This window comes from Vespula pensylvanica, chromosome 9 (assembly GCF_014466175.1).
Source record: "Vespula pensylvanica isolate Volc-1 chromosome 9, ASM1446617v1, whole genome shotgun sequence".
NCBI lineage: Eukaryota > Metazoa > Arthropoda > Insecta > Hymenoptera > Vespidae > Vespula > Vespula pensylvanica.
In genome coordinates, this window is record NC_057693.1 from 4,341,057 (window position 1) to 4,354,299 (window position 13,243).

General features: G+C 47.7%; 2 protein-coding genes across 7 annotated transcripts in view; both read right to left on the minus strand.

The window, feature by feature from the left end:
• LOC122631479 overlaps positions 1–1,112 on the minus strand; it is a 61,633-nt gene extending 60,521 nt beyond the window's left edge. For all 3 annotated transcript variants that reach the window (XM_043817208.1, XM_043817204.1, XM_043817206.1), the window contains exon 1: positions 1,022–1,112. The gene's annotated coding sequence lies outside the window, so the exon portion shown is untranslated. The remainder of the gene's footprint in view (positions 1–1,021) is intronic.
• An 8,419-nt stretch (positions 1,113–9,531) lies between these two features.
• The window catches only part of LOC122631471 (probable 4-coumarate--CoA ligase 1), a 6,772-nt gene continuing 3,060 nt past the window's right edge, over positions 9,532–13,243 (minus strand). For 2 of the 4 annotated variants that reach the window (XM_043817195.1, XM_043817194.1), the window contains exons 2-10: positions 12,226–12,508; positions 11,933–12,140; positions 11,673–11,842; positions 11,401–11,599; positions 11,078–11,232; positions 10,780–10,963; positions 10,366–10,694; positions 10,101–10,296; positions 9,532–10,030 (exon numbers count right to left, since the gene is read on the minus strand). In XM_043817195.1, the coding sequence (XP_043673130.1) occupies positions 9,936–10,030; positions 10,101–10,296; positions 10,366–10,694; positions 10,780–10,963; positions 11,078–11,232; positions 11,401–11,599; positions 11,673–11,842; positions 11,933–12,140; positions 12,226–12,474 (1,785 nt within the window). In that variant the 5' untranslated portion in view covers positions 12,475–12,508 and the 3' untranslated portion in view covers positions 9,532–9,935. Of the gene's footprint in view, positions 10,031–10,100; positions 10,297–10,365; positions 10,695–10,779; positions 10,964–11,077; positions 11,233–11,400; positions 11,600–11,672; positions 11,843–11,932; positions 12,141–12,225; positions 12,509–12,797; positions 12,949–13,014; positions 13,186–13,243 lie in introns of those variants that run through there. The other 2 variants (XM_043817193.1, XM_043817196.1) reach the window with 2 other exon arrangements.

The following is a 13,243-nucleotide window of genomic DNA, read 5'->3' on the forward strand; positions in this document are numbered from 1 at the left end:
ATTACTCACAGAGCTTTGCCGATTGAGCGTCCTCTCCGATGCGACGCTTCCGAAAACGTCTTCTTTGGGATAACTTTTCTGAATCGTTCTCTTGGCGAAAGATAAACCATTTCCCCTCCTCCTTCTCCTCCTACTCTTCGAGGACACATATTTTGCACGCGATATATTCCTTTCGTTAGATATTGCGTAAACATCGACAAAAAAAAGTGAGTTTTGTCAACGTTTTACTTCGATCGATCGCATTAATAGCAATTTTACAAAATTAGAACTCGATGGGCATGTCGATCGAGGAAGAAGAAAAAAAAGGATTAGAGAATTCTCTTTCGAGTATCGGACGAGCTTCGTTTGTTGGAACGTTTTGCAACGAGCACGCCACTCTATACCAGTCCGTTTTTTAAACTATCCCTGTGGCCGAACGATCGACGTATCGTGAATTACATCTCGAGTATATCGAGAATATCGATCGGTTCTCCCGTACGCGTCCGAAGAGCGCAAGAGAAAACAAGAGAATCGCGAGCTCGCTTCTTAAACCTAGCCTTTCTCCCTAAATCTACGAGACAACCTTATTAAAGTCATCCTCTCCCCCTCTTTTCTCTCTCTCCCTTAGACTTGGATATACGCAGGTACAAACAGGCGCGTTTATTCGCACGTCTTTCCTCGCTTTGGTACAAACAAAATATTGTTTACCTTTTTTGGCAACAAGATGGGATCCAAGGAAGAAGCGAAAGAAAACAATCGGCTCCGCTCGTTCAACGTCGTTAGGTCAGAGGCATTCGTTTCGCTTTCGCCGGATATAAAGAGAGAGCCGACGATCTTAACGTTTTTGTACGTAGATATAACTAAGCTACGTGAAATGTGGTAAAGATACAACAACGACGTGTTCAAAGCGAAGGAGTAACGAGACTGGTCGGACGTGTATTTATCTTCGATACAGCTTCGTCGTACGCGATGAACATACTTTATTTACTAGGATTATAAAATTCCGACAATGTCTGTTTTTTTAATACATTTACCTACGTACCTCGATTATCGCTTAGTGGATAAACGTCTCTCGACCTCGATACTTTAACGACGACGAGGACGAGGACGACGACGAGGATGAGGACGAGGACGAGGACGACGACGACGACGACGAGGACGACGACGACGACTGACGACGACGACGACGACGACGACGACGACGACGACGACTGACGACGGAGTTTTGAAACGGAGACACAACGAGGACGATCGAGACTCGGAGAGACTACTTTTCTCTCTTCTCCGTATGCTCGTGCTATCTCAGCCAACGAGAATGACGGTCGTAAACGAAGATTTACGATTTACGCAAAAACAACGAGTCTCACCGTCCGAGGACTCGCGGCCGACTGAGGTCCGCCTCGAACGTCACCGTGGGTGTAGCTGTACTCACCCCTGTTCCCTCTCACCCTCCCACTCGCGCTCTCTCGCTCTCGCTCTCGCTCTCTCTGGAACACTTGCGCGCGTCCTCTCACCCCGTATCTTGCTCGCTCGCTCTCTCTTACGTACGAGACCGCACGCTCTTCCATCTCCGTCGCTCGTCTCCTTCCTCTCCCCACCAGTGGTTCACGGCATTGGAACATCGACGCCATCTGATTCGCGGAACGAGTACGCGTGTACTAACGAGTGCGAGAGAAACGGCAAACAGGGATCGCTTCGGTGCGACGAAGAGCCGCTATCTCGAGGCGCTTCGGAGTCACGAGAGAGGGTGAACAAGAGGGCGAGGGCGAGGGAGAGGGAAAGAAAAGAGAGAATGCGTTCGCGCGAGAAAGAAAAGAGGCAATTTATTGGATTCTGGAAAGCAGCGATCACGTACGTGTCCGAAGAAAACTTTGGTTGGATTTCGACGAGATACTTGGATCGCCAGCGACTATCTTATATACTCGGTGCAACGAGAGGAAAGAGCCAGGTTGGGTGTTCCTCGTTTTCTCGGATCGAGCAACGAGGACTAAGTCGCTCTGATCGTAGATACGTTTTACTCGTACTCGTTAAAAAAAGCTTCTTCGAGTCGGAGTATTTCATTAGATCCAATTTCATTGATGTCGCACAATCCTGCCATCAGGAAATTACCGACGATATCGTCGTCGGGGAGTAGTCGAGAATACTCGTCGCCTCTCTGCAAATCGATCTCTCGATATACGGACGACTGAATTCTACTCCTACGGAGCAGACAATAAAGAAGACCCATCGCGCGTCGCCTTGTAAACGATCGTTCGTATTAAACTCTGAAACGTATTGGACTACGGCCTCGCAGAGAACTCAATTACTCCTTCGAGAAATAACTCGACGAGTCCCGGCGGTACGAGCGTTTTGGTCCATCCGATTCTCGCTTCGGTCTCTTTCTTTATTTACCGAGACGCGTTGAGAATACAGGTCGTTCTTTGAATCCGTGAAAAAAAAAAAGAAAAAAAAAGAAGTTAAAATCTTAAAGAAAAATGCGTACGCCGTCGAAGAATCGACTCGAGTAGGTTTACGTAGAGTTCGACGAGGGTAATAGTCGTCGAAATGTCGTCGACGGCGCAGATCGAGAGGTCGATACGCATCGACCGGATCGAATCGGCCGAAAATAGATCCTAGATGAAACGAGAAGCGTTCGATCGTTTCGTGGGAGAATCGACGCTTCGTAGGTCGAGGTTAGCGACCGACGAGCGATCCGCCTAGAAGATATCTCATCCCTCTTTGGAATAACTCGACTCGCCGATGACACGAATATTCCCTGTCGGCCGAACGCTCGACTTCGTCCACCGAGAGTTTCCACTCGCGAGAAAGCTCTCGGCATACTCTCGACGAAATTCGTCGAATCTCTGTCCCGCGAACGTTTCAACGAAATGATAGAAAAGTATGACGAACGTAACGAATCGTTTTCGACGATACGAATTTTCCTACCGAAAGGTACGTAACGCGTTGCGAAAGGTAGTAAAAACTTTGTTACGCGTTGCCGTAACAAAGTGCCGTATAAGAGTTATTACATCGAAAATTCTACGAATCGTCCGATAGATTCTCGCCACGATAGCGAATCGCTACGACGGGTAAAGAGGGAAATTCGATAATGACATCGAACGAATGTTTATACCCACTGTCGTGCGAGGAGGCGTCGCGATTGCAACAAATTTCTCTTCGATCGACGAGACCTTTACGCGTTCGACGGGTGCGACTCGTCGAAATAACGAGCTTGCCAAAGGAGAATAAATTTATGCGTGGAGCGGTTAAAACGCTTCCGTTCGACGGAGAAAATGGAAAAAATACAATGGACGGTGGTTCGCACGCACCTGGAGGAATTTATTGAAAAATATTGAAAAACGGAATAAGGGCAAAGTTGGCTCGTTCGTCGCGCACACGTCGAGCTAACGTCCACCGATGGAATACATTCGTTGTTGCGGCGATCGAAAAAGAGACCTATTTGTGTTCTAATACATTAATGATTCGGACTCTCGTACGATATTCGAAACGACCGAGCCCTTTCGAAAAAAATCTAAACGATCGATTTCACTTTGTCTCGTAATAATTCGGTCTTTCGGTAAAGGTAATCCCGTAGGGAAATTTATCGCGAATATGCATGGGGTACTTATGAATATGAATACGAGCGAATCATTATGCCGCGCGGTCTCGAGTCTGAAGAAAGTTTTCGCGAAGAGCGTCGTGGGTAGGGAAAGGTATGCGGGACTCGTAAAGCCACCGACGTCTCGTGACTCTCGACGGAAGCAGCAACGGCGACGAGGAGAAACTCGTCGGATGTCGGAGGAAGGACCGAGGAGGTGCGCGTCGTTCGACCCGCGCTTCGTGGAACTCGCTGCCACCTACCCGGAGACAGATAGCAGCGAATCTAGGAACGTTCTCTATATCGAACGCCATAACTTCCGGGCTAAGTCGCCTGCCGAGCACGTTGCTCGTGATTTACCCGTCGTGGCCTTGGGAGGACGTTCCGCCTCTCGGTCTCCATGTCTCGCTGACGCGACGAGAGGAACGCGAATTTCCGGGTAAACTTTAGGGCGCGGAGCCGAAAACAAGATCGGCGCCTCGCAGTCGCACGAGGCTGGCGCCGAAAGTCTGCCAGCCGACTCAGCGATCCGCAAAAGTTTCATCGGTCGCTGCTCGACTCGATAGCCTTCCCTGGGAATTTCTCGTATTCGCGATGAAAAATGAAATATATAATTCTTGGAAGGGGAGAGAGAGAGAGAGAGAGAGAGAGAGAAAGTAATAGAGCTGGATCGTTGAATCGATAATTAACAAAGCCAAAAATTCGTCGGCCACGAACTCGACTCGTTCGTACCTTCTATCGCGGACATCCGCTACATCGTGCACGGCTAAATACGCGCGAGCACTCGCCTACTGGGAAGGTCTCGCGCGAAAGCGCGTGCACCGATGCGAAACGTCGATCGAATCGAGACTCGACGGCATTTTCGCCATTTATCCGATGCTACTCGCAATCGGCATTGAACCTAAAACGTGAGAGTACGACTCTTGAGAGTCGAGAGAAAGAGAGATGGAGAACGAGGCACGAAAAACAATTTATAAGGCAAGCGCTTAAGGCCTCGTTAACTCGGAAAGTTCGACGTACGAATATTGCGAGAGAAAACAAACAGAGAGAGAGAGAGAGAGAGCGAAAGGAGGTTGAGCGAAAGGAGGGTAAAGGGTTGGCGGGCATGTTATAGTATTTAACAGGGTGACTAGCTCGGTTCAAAAATAGATCGCGGCAGTATCTCGCGAGGACGGTGTCACTGTCCTCGTCATTTATTCAATGTACTCCGCTTCGCGGTCCTCCCTTGGTCCACTCCGCGGGACATCGCACCGACCGTTAAAGGTCTCAAACGACCGCGACCGCGCTGAATTTCTAACGTGGAGAGCGCGCCCTTAAAAGCGGGAAAGACGCGCGAGAGAGAGAGAAAGAGGGGAAGATGGAGTCGCTGTTTGCGTTTCGACGAGATGGAAAATCCGGAAGCGAATGCGACGTAAGCAGGCGAAAAGGGACGTTCCCTCGATCGGATATGGGTAACGTTGAACGATCGAATTATTTCAAAAATCCTTTTACGCTCCATGGATCTCGACGATGGTCGCGATGCTCGTTCGCACGATGACATTAATTCGTCTGCAATTAAAACGGATTCGAAGCGTACGAGAGGAGAAAGGAGCATTGGCTTTCCGGACGAGCGCTCGCCCGTCAACGTTACGAACGAAAACAAAAGCCACCGAATCGATGGAACAATGGCGCGTAATGAAACGGTTTTTCCAAAGCTACGATGAGCCGGCTACTCGTAGCCGGAGGACGGTTCTCAACCTGTTTGCGTCTCGCTTTGGACCTCGAAAAGGACTCATCAGCCTTTATTATTCGTTTAAACCGTCCACCGTCCTTGCCGACTCCTCGTTAAGGATCGAAATCTCGTTATTTCGTTCGGATTCGCAGTGACCTCGGCTCTGCCAGTGATTAGCCCGCCTTTGTACGCCCATAGGTAGGCGAGCGTGCTCGACAACGTGCGAATAGAACCGACGGAGATTACCTCCTCTAACGCGGCTGATTTATTTTCGCGTAAAGTCTTGGAAAAGTTTATATCTCCTAACAAATCGCGCTTGCATCGTAAAGAAAGACTCGAAAGGTCGGCGATAAATCGAGCACTAAGAAATATCACTTTTACCCGAGCGTACGCCAGGAGCGAGCCCGAATTCGGCTAAATTCTCCGAAGGCTCGAATCGAGGAATGCTGATTTTCGAGGGCAAGAAATTCGAAATGATCCTTGGCGCGAACGATCGGCTAGGAGGAACGTTGAACTATCGCCCAACGGAGCAATTTATTCCGAAAAGGAGGAAAAGCGTTGGAAGCTCGTCGAGCGAAATTTTATTCTCGCGAGATGGAAAATGGAAGGAGAAAGGAGCGATACGAGGGAAGAAGCGTTTTCGCAATTCCGAGGCGCGGGTTAGCGCGAAGCGAAAGGAGAAAAATAAAGAACGAACGATCGAGGAAGGGAGAAAGAGATTTCTCTCGATGAAACGACGGAGGCACCTCCTAACGTATCGACGCAACCGGTCCTGGCTGGTATACCCAACGTATAGCCGCTCGGAGTCGTAGGCGAGAGGAGGAAAAGACGAATCCCCGCTATGATGGTCGCGGCACGTCCGGAAATGGAGGGAATCGGACGGCGCGACGTCGTAATTTCCGGTACGCCCTCAAAGGGAAAACGGAAGGGTACTGGCGGAAGGAAACAAGAACGAATCTCGGAGAGTTCCGGCGGCGTACTCCTCGTCCGGCACGCCTAACGATTTTCTGTGATTTTTTCCTTCTCCTTCTTATCTCTCTTCCTTGAGTCAGGCCGAAAAGAAATTGGCGCCTTCGCGCTCGAGTCGTCCGAGCGATCGTTCCTCTCGGAACGAATATAGACGATATCCCGATCGAGATAATCGCTGTCAAAAAGCAGCTGACATTTCTTCTTTTAAGACAGAGAGAGAGAGAGAGAGAGAGAGAGAGAGAGAGGGAGAGAGGGAGTACGAACGAGATATCGTGCCACGCGGAAGATTAGAAAAGTTTCTCGATATCGAGAGAGTTTCCCTTTGCCGAGAAATTAAATATCCGGACTTTCCTTCGAGTCTCGCTACGGACCTTTCAATATGATCTTTTCCATCCAAATACGAATAAACCGCACAAACCCTAGTCCGCATGGGCAGTGACGTAACGTCGCTCCTGCGGGAAAAAAGCGAAAAAAGCAAAAAAAGACGAAGAAGGAATTAGAGAAAAGAATCGAGGGCAAAAACCCTCGTAGTACCCATACCCTCGTACTCTCGCCCTCTCCCTATTTTTCATCGTCCGGCGTAAGTGTCCGACTACGATGCTACCGTTCCCCTCTTTCGTTCTTTCATTTACGAGAGAAAAACAGGAGGCACGATGAAAGCTTTGAAAGCTTTCTCACGCACGCGCACGTTAACACGCGTACTCTGGTTCGTTCGTACTTTTGACGCATTAATATGCCACCGAGCGGATTAAGCGCGTCTCTTAGGTTTATCTCTTTCTCTCCGCGTCGAGCGATGAATTTAGATTCGAGTCGAGAATAGGCGCGTAACGGTGACCCCGCCACGGTGGAAAGCTCGTTCGCCGAGACGCCTCGCGTTCTTCCAAAAGAAAATTCGTGTACCCTCGAAAGCGTTTCAAGTATCCTTGTTTCGAGAGATTAGAAAGAGCGAATGTTCGAGGTACGCGAGATAGAAATTCGAACCTGAAAACTCAATTTGGAGAAAGGCCGAAGGAAGGAGGAACGGTCGAAAGGGATTGAAAACCGCCCCGAGACCGCGAATCGAAATGCGATTTCGACGATTTCGGCACCTTCCGAACGTTCCGAAAGAGAAGGGATAACGGAGAACGAGAAATCGAGAAACGAACGAGTTCTCGATTAGAGAAGAATTATTAAATTTCGCTCGCACGAGCGGTACCGAAAGAATAAAATATCATAGCGTTTCGGTAGAAAACTCGTTGAAACGTGGAAAGGTGCCAACGATACGAAACTCTCGTCATTTCGTACGAGTTTATCGATTCGAGAAAAAATAAAAAACGACGTTGGAAAGGTCGAAAAGCAATTAAAAGCGTTCGGAAAAGAGCGTTCGCTCTCCGTCCTTCTCCGTCCAACTTTTCAGCCGCGCCGCGCCACGGAAAGGCCTCGAGTTCCGTAAAGTTTAGCGATCGTTAAAGGAAGAATTTAATTAAGGTAACGAAATAAAATAATAAGCGAGAGGCGAGAGAGACAGAGAGAGAGAGAGAGAGAGGGAGACGTTCCTTTGGTCATAAGGGCCAACGATACTTTCCTATTGCTTTCCCCTTCTTTCTCCCCTCGAAAGCCCCGAGTCTTCCCCGCTTTTGCTAAAAGCGTACGTCTCCTCCTTTCTTCTCGATCGTTGGACCGCTTCGTCGCGCGATCGATTCGAGTGGTAAACGATTCGAGAGCCGCGTTCTTCGTCGCACGAAGGTATTTCAAATCTCGATCCGTTATCTCTCGGAACTTTCATCCGGCAAAAGGTCGGCGTTCGCGCGTCCATGGAGCGTTTTTCGTCGCGCTCCCCCGAACTTCCCCTTTTAACCGTCGCTCGTAGCAAAAGGCAATCTCTTGTCGCGACAATCGCGAAATAACTCCGAGCGATACTTTGGAAATTGCGCCCAACCCTCGTCGACTCGCGACTTCAATTTCGTTCGCGCCTCTATGCGACGCGTACTTGGATTCGTACTTACTTTCGTACGTACGGGTATAAATGTTCAGCGCAATATCCGTACGGTCCAGAATCTTTTAAAGTTTCTTCCTTTTCTTCAATCGTTTCCGTCGCGTAATCCAATAACGGGATCGTCGGGCCGAGTTCTAGAGTACCATACGTATATAGCGAAGGAATAAAAGGTTCGCGGTCTTCGGGCACGTTAGCGATGGCTATCTCTCCTCGTCGGTTCGTTCGATCGGACACACGCACGCTCTTTCTCTCTTTCTTCTCTATTTATCTCTGTCTCTATCCATTTCGTTGCTTTCTTCGAGTTAACGCGATATTTCGCGAGTCGCGTGTCTGGTAAAAGGCGAAAGAGGAGACAAATTACGGTATCGTATTTTACGCTTTCCACCGAGAGACTCTTCTTCGTCTAGACGAAACGGAAAAGCCGGGAGTCCCTCTCTCTCCCCCCCCCCGGAACCTCCCCTCATCTCGTTTCCTCCGACGTATCGTATAACGCACCCGTCGACGTAAGTAAGAAAGCAAATAACATTTTCCAGTGTTGCGCTTTATCATAAGCGATCCCGCCCGAAGTTCTCCGACTCTCTTCGCGTCTAGCTAAATTTTCAAACGAGGTGTATTTCCCTTTCAAGCCCGACTACGTCACTCGTCGCGAGAAAACCATTGCATTTGGCGAGCACTCGCGTTCCACTTTTTCGCATTTTCGTCGTACGAATCGCAGAGACGTTCGAGAGCCAACCTTTCCCATTTACCTTGGAAAAGGGAAGGGGAAAGGGGGAAAGACGTGCTCGCACGTATGCGGGCCGAGTCGTTACTTTAACATCTTCCTTTTTCCATCCGCCTACCGAACTTCTTGCCTCCTCGTAATGCGAGAGAGTGATTAAAAGTACGTAGGAAAGTTGGTCAAATGCGAGAGCTAAGTCGACCAGCGTGAAGCAATCTTTTTTAAGGGTTGCACCAAAAACGCAAGAGTACCGTCTATTCCGGGAAAGATACGTTCGAGCTTTGTTAACTCGCGTACCGCGGCACATCCTTTAAAAGAGAAAACGTTGAGAAATTTCGTTGCGATTTATTAGATCTATCTTCTCTCCCCGAGGAACTTTACCGAGTAGAGCGCGCGCATAAAGAGAAATGAGCTTTTTTACACGCGACGGCACGTTCCACGGAGATTTACGAGCTTTGCCAATCGAATCCGATAACGTTTCTAATTTTTTTTTCTGTCCAACGACATCGAACGATATCGAATTAAGAGAAAATTATGAACGAGCCCGACGATGGACGGATGCGACGCAAGCTTAAAATCTTAGAATGAAGCGAGTCGAGACGTTTTCCTTTTCCTTTCTTTCTTTTCTTTATTCGCGTTACAAGAGGATCGATCAATCGCAAATAGAGAGATCGACCCTAAGGTCGACACGTCGGTCGAGTCCGACCGGCTTGTAAACAAAGTTTTTCGTAAATATTTTACGTATGTACGCGTACCATCGATCCGTAGCAAGGATATCCGATCGTACGCGCGCATATCCGTATTCGTGCAACGTCGTACGACGGTACAACGTGATTTTAAGCCCTTGTAATAGAATCTTGTCGTTTACAATAAAGTTAACCTACCAACGGTATAGTCCAATTAAAAGATATATATGTCAAAAGGAAACGATAGTTGCGTAAAAAAAAAAGTATCAAAAGTGAGAACGAAAACAACGATCGAGGATCCATCGTGGACGAAGCAATTTCTACGAATTTACTCTTAGATACGCTTCCTTGATCCTAATTCGAAGGATCTTGCCGGATGCATTTTTGGGAATGTCTCGGACGAATGAAACGCCACCTGAAACACGATACTCGCGTAAGAAAGCGCACAGGGGTAGGGGGATGGAGAGAGACGGAGGAGCACGTACCATTGAGTCGCTTGTACTCGGAAACCTTCCCCTTAATGAAATTCTTGATTTCCTCCTCGCTGATCTTCCTGTCCTTTTTCAAGACGACGTAAGCTCTCGGCACTTCTCCGGATCTTGCGTCGGGAATACCTATTACCGCGGCTTCCTCTACGTCGGGATGCGTTCTCAAAAGTGACTCCAATTCGGCCGGTGGGACCTAAGGGTGGAGAACGAGATGAAACGAAATTTTTCGAAGGCAAGAGATCGCTTGGGCGTCTGGATTTACCTGAAAACCTTTGACCTTGATCAGCTCCTTCAACCTATCGGTAATGAAGAAATCCAAATCGTCGTCGAAGTAAGCTATGTCGCCGGTTTTCAACCAACCGTCCTCGCGTAATATTTCCTTAGTGGCTTCCGGATTATCGAAGTAACCTTTCATGACGTGAGGTCCTCTGATCCACAATTCGCCGTTCCTACGGGGCTCGCAAATGTCTACCTTCGTTACCGGATCCACCAACCTCGCGTCGCAACCGCAAATATTCTTTCCGATACTCGCGTACTTTAAGCCCGTCTTTTCCATAAAGGCCACGGGCGCGCACTCCGTTAATCCATACCCTGGCGAAAGAAATCTCTTGAAAACGTCAACCGGGGAATACGTAATTCGTACGACAAACGTACGTACGTCGCTCGGACGATTTACCTTGGCAGAATTTGAAACGACTGTTGTCTAATCGAAACTTCTCGTAAAATCTATCGACGTCCTCCTTCGAAAGCGGCGCTGCTCCGCTGAAAGCAGTTCGTACGTTCGAGAGATGTTCTTTTTTGACTAACGGCGAAACTGACAGAAACAATATTATCGGCGGTACGCAAATCAAAATCGTTGGCTAAAAGCATAAAAAAAGGTAAGCTTTTGTGACGTCTATCGTCGACGAACGATAATTTTCGTTCCTTTCACATTCGACGTAAGTAACGTTCGGCGTCGATTCAAAATCTTTTACCTTCTGCTTGACGAAAACGTCGAGAAACGTCTCCGGTTGGAATTTCGGAAGCGTAACGAGCTTCGTTCCGGCCGCCAGGCACGGTAGCAGGATCCCGTTCATGCCAAAAATGTGAAAGCTAGGTAGAAACATTGGTATAACGTCTTGATATTCTTCTATATAAAAAAAAAAAAAGGGAAAAAAGAAAGAGCAAGATGAGAAACGAAAAAATGAAAAATGAACAAAAAAAAAGAAGAGAAAAAGAAAAGGAAGCGAGAAAGCATCTCGTTTCGAATAATCGAAAACGTAAATTTTCTATCGCGCGTACGAGTGAAATTCTTTACCCGTCGTCGCTCGAATCCACATATCCTGATCAACGATGGCATTCACCATTTCCATATTCGAGACTAGATTGGCGTGCGTTAGCATCACACCTTTCGGCAGACCCGTCGTGCCACTCGAGAAAGGTAAAACCGCGAGGTCTTCGGTGGAACGGTTCAGGGCTTTCAACCCCGGCAAGTCCTTGCCGCGAGTTATCAGGTCCTAAAAATGCCAAATCGATCGACTCGTTAAAGAATAGAAAATTTGATCGTTGCGTAAAGGAGGAAGGAGATACCTTGAAAAGTATCGTTCCTTCCGTCGTCGGACCCGTCGTTCCGTCGTCTATAACGATAAGGGACGATCCCAATCTGTGCTTCGCTGCTGCTTTCCGTACCACCGGGAGAATCTCTTTCGCGGTGACGATACCCTTCGCCCCGGACAACTCCAATTGCATCGTTATTTCCTCTACGATCGCGTCAACAGATTCATTCTTCGGATTTATTCTTCTCAATCTTTTCACCGCGCGTCAGTCCGATCGTTCTAACGCGTACTTACCAACCGTGTAATATGGATTGATAGTCGTAACGACGAGACCAGCCTCCAAAATGCCGAGAAAGGCTAGAGCCCATTCCGGCAAATTGGGAGCAATCAAGGCAATTATATCGCCTTCCGCGAACTTCAAGTTCCTCAAACTCCTTGCAACGTAGTTCGCAGCGTCCCTCGCTTGCCCGTACGTATATTTCCTACCGGTTACACCGCATTCCTGAAAATCATTATCGAATCAAAACTACCGTCTACCTTTTCCCGTTAGAAGTATATACCAGCCGACGTAGCCGAGAGAGACTCACCAGGGCAATTAGCTTGGAAAATTCGTTAACGTTGCGCCAAACGTATTCCGGTATCTTAGAATTCGGATAAGTGACCTCACCGTAGGGCGAAGGAATGATTATCTCTTGGTTTTGACCTCGAATAAATCTTTCTTCCGATCGCGCGGAGACGCTCCTCGAGCTCGAATACCGCATTTTACTCGCTCCATCGTTTAAGAGCGTCCGCTCGAATTTCCTGATGCCACGGGAAAGGTGCCTCAACGACTTCATACCTCGATAAGACCTTCGTCGTTGAGAGTATCGCCTGCCAAAGGAGCAAAGAAACGAATCGTAAGACGTACGCGTATTAACGCAAGCGCCGACAGCGCATTAATCTCGTTCGATCGAGTCTTCGCTGAATTTCGATCGAAATTCATCCTCGATAATACTTATCGGAGTAACGCTTAGAAAAAATACAAAGTTAAAAAAGTTATTAACGAGAGATCGTAAGAGCGAGCATAAATATTAAAATAACTCGTTGAGCCGGTTTACGAGATAACTTGTTTTCGACACCGTAATTATGATATAAATTGCGAAAGAGAAGAGTGCTCCACCTTGAAAGATATCTCGCACTTGGACACCAATCGCTTCCTATCCTTTCAGTTTCATTCGCGGAAAAACTAATATCGACGATCGAAATATGACAAGCGAGCAAATAATTGGGGACAAAGTACAAGGAGCATTTCTTATCGTTTTCGTCATAAGATCAAACTTTGCTTCAACTTTATCTCTTATCTTACAAAATGAAAAATTATCGAAAATATTATTTACATATTTCCTTCCGACGCATCTAACGTCTCTCGAACGCGTCACTAACGCGCGACTCGAGTGCGCTTTATTTTCCATCTTTCGGAGAAGATAATGCAAAGATCGCGCGACCGATCGTAAGACGTTCCCGTTCGTAACTAGAAATTTCGTGGCGACTGAACGTTTCAAATGGATATAGAGATATAGAGATAGAGAGAGAGAGAGAGAGAGAGAGAGAGAGAGAGAGAGAGAG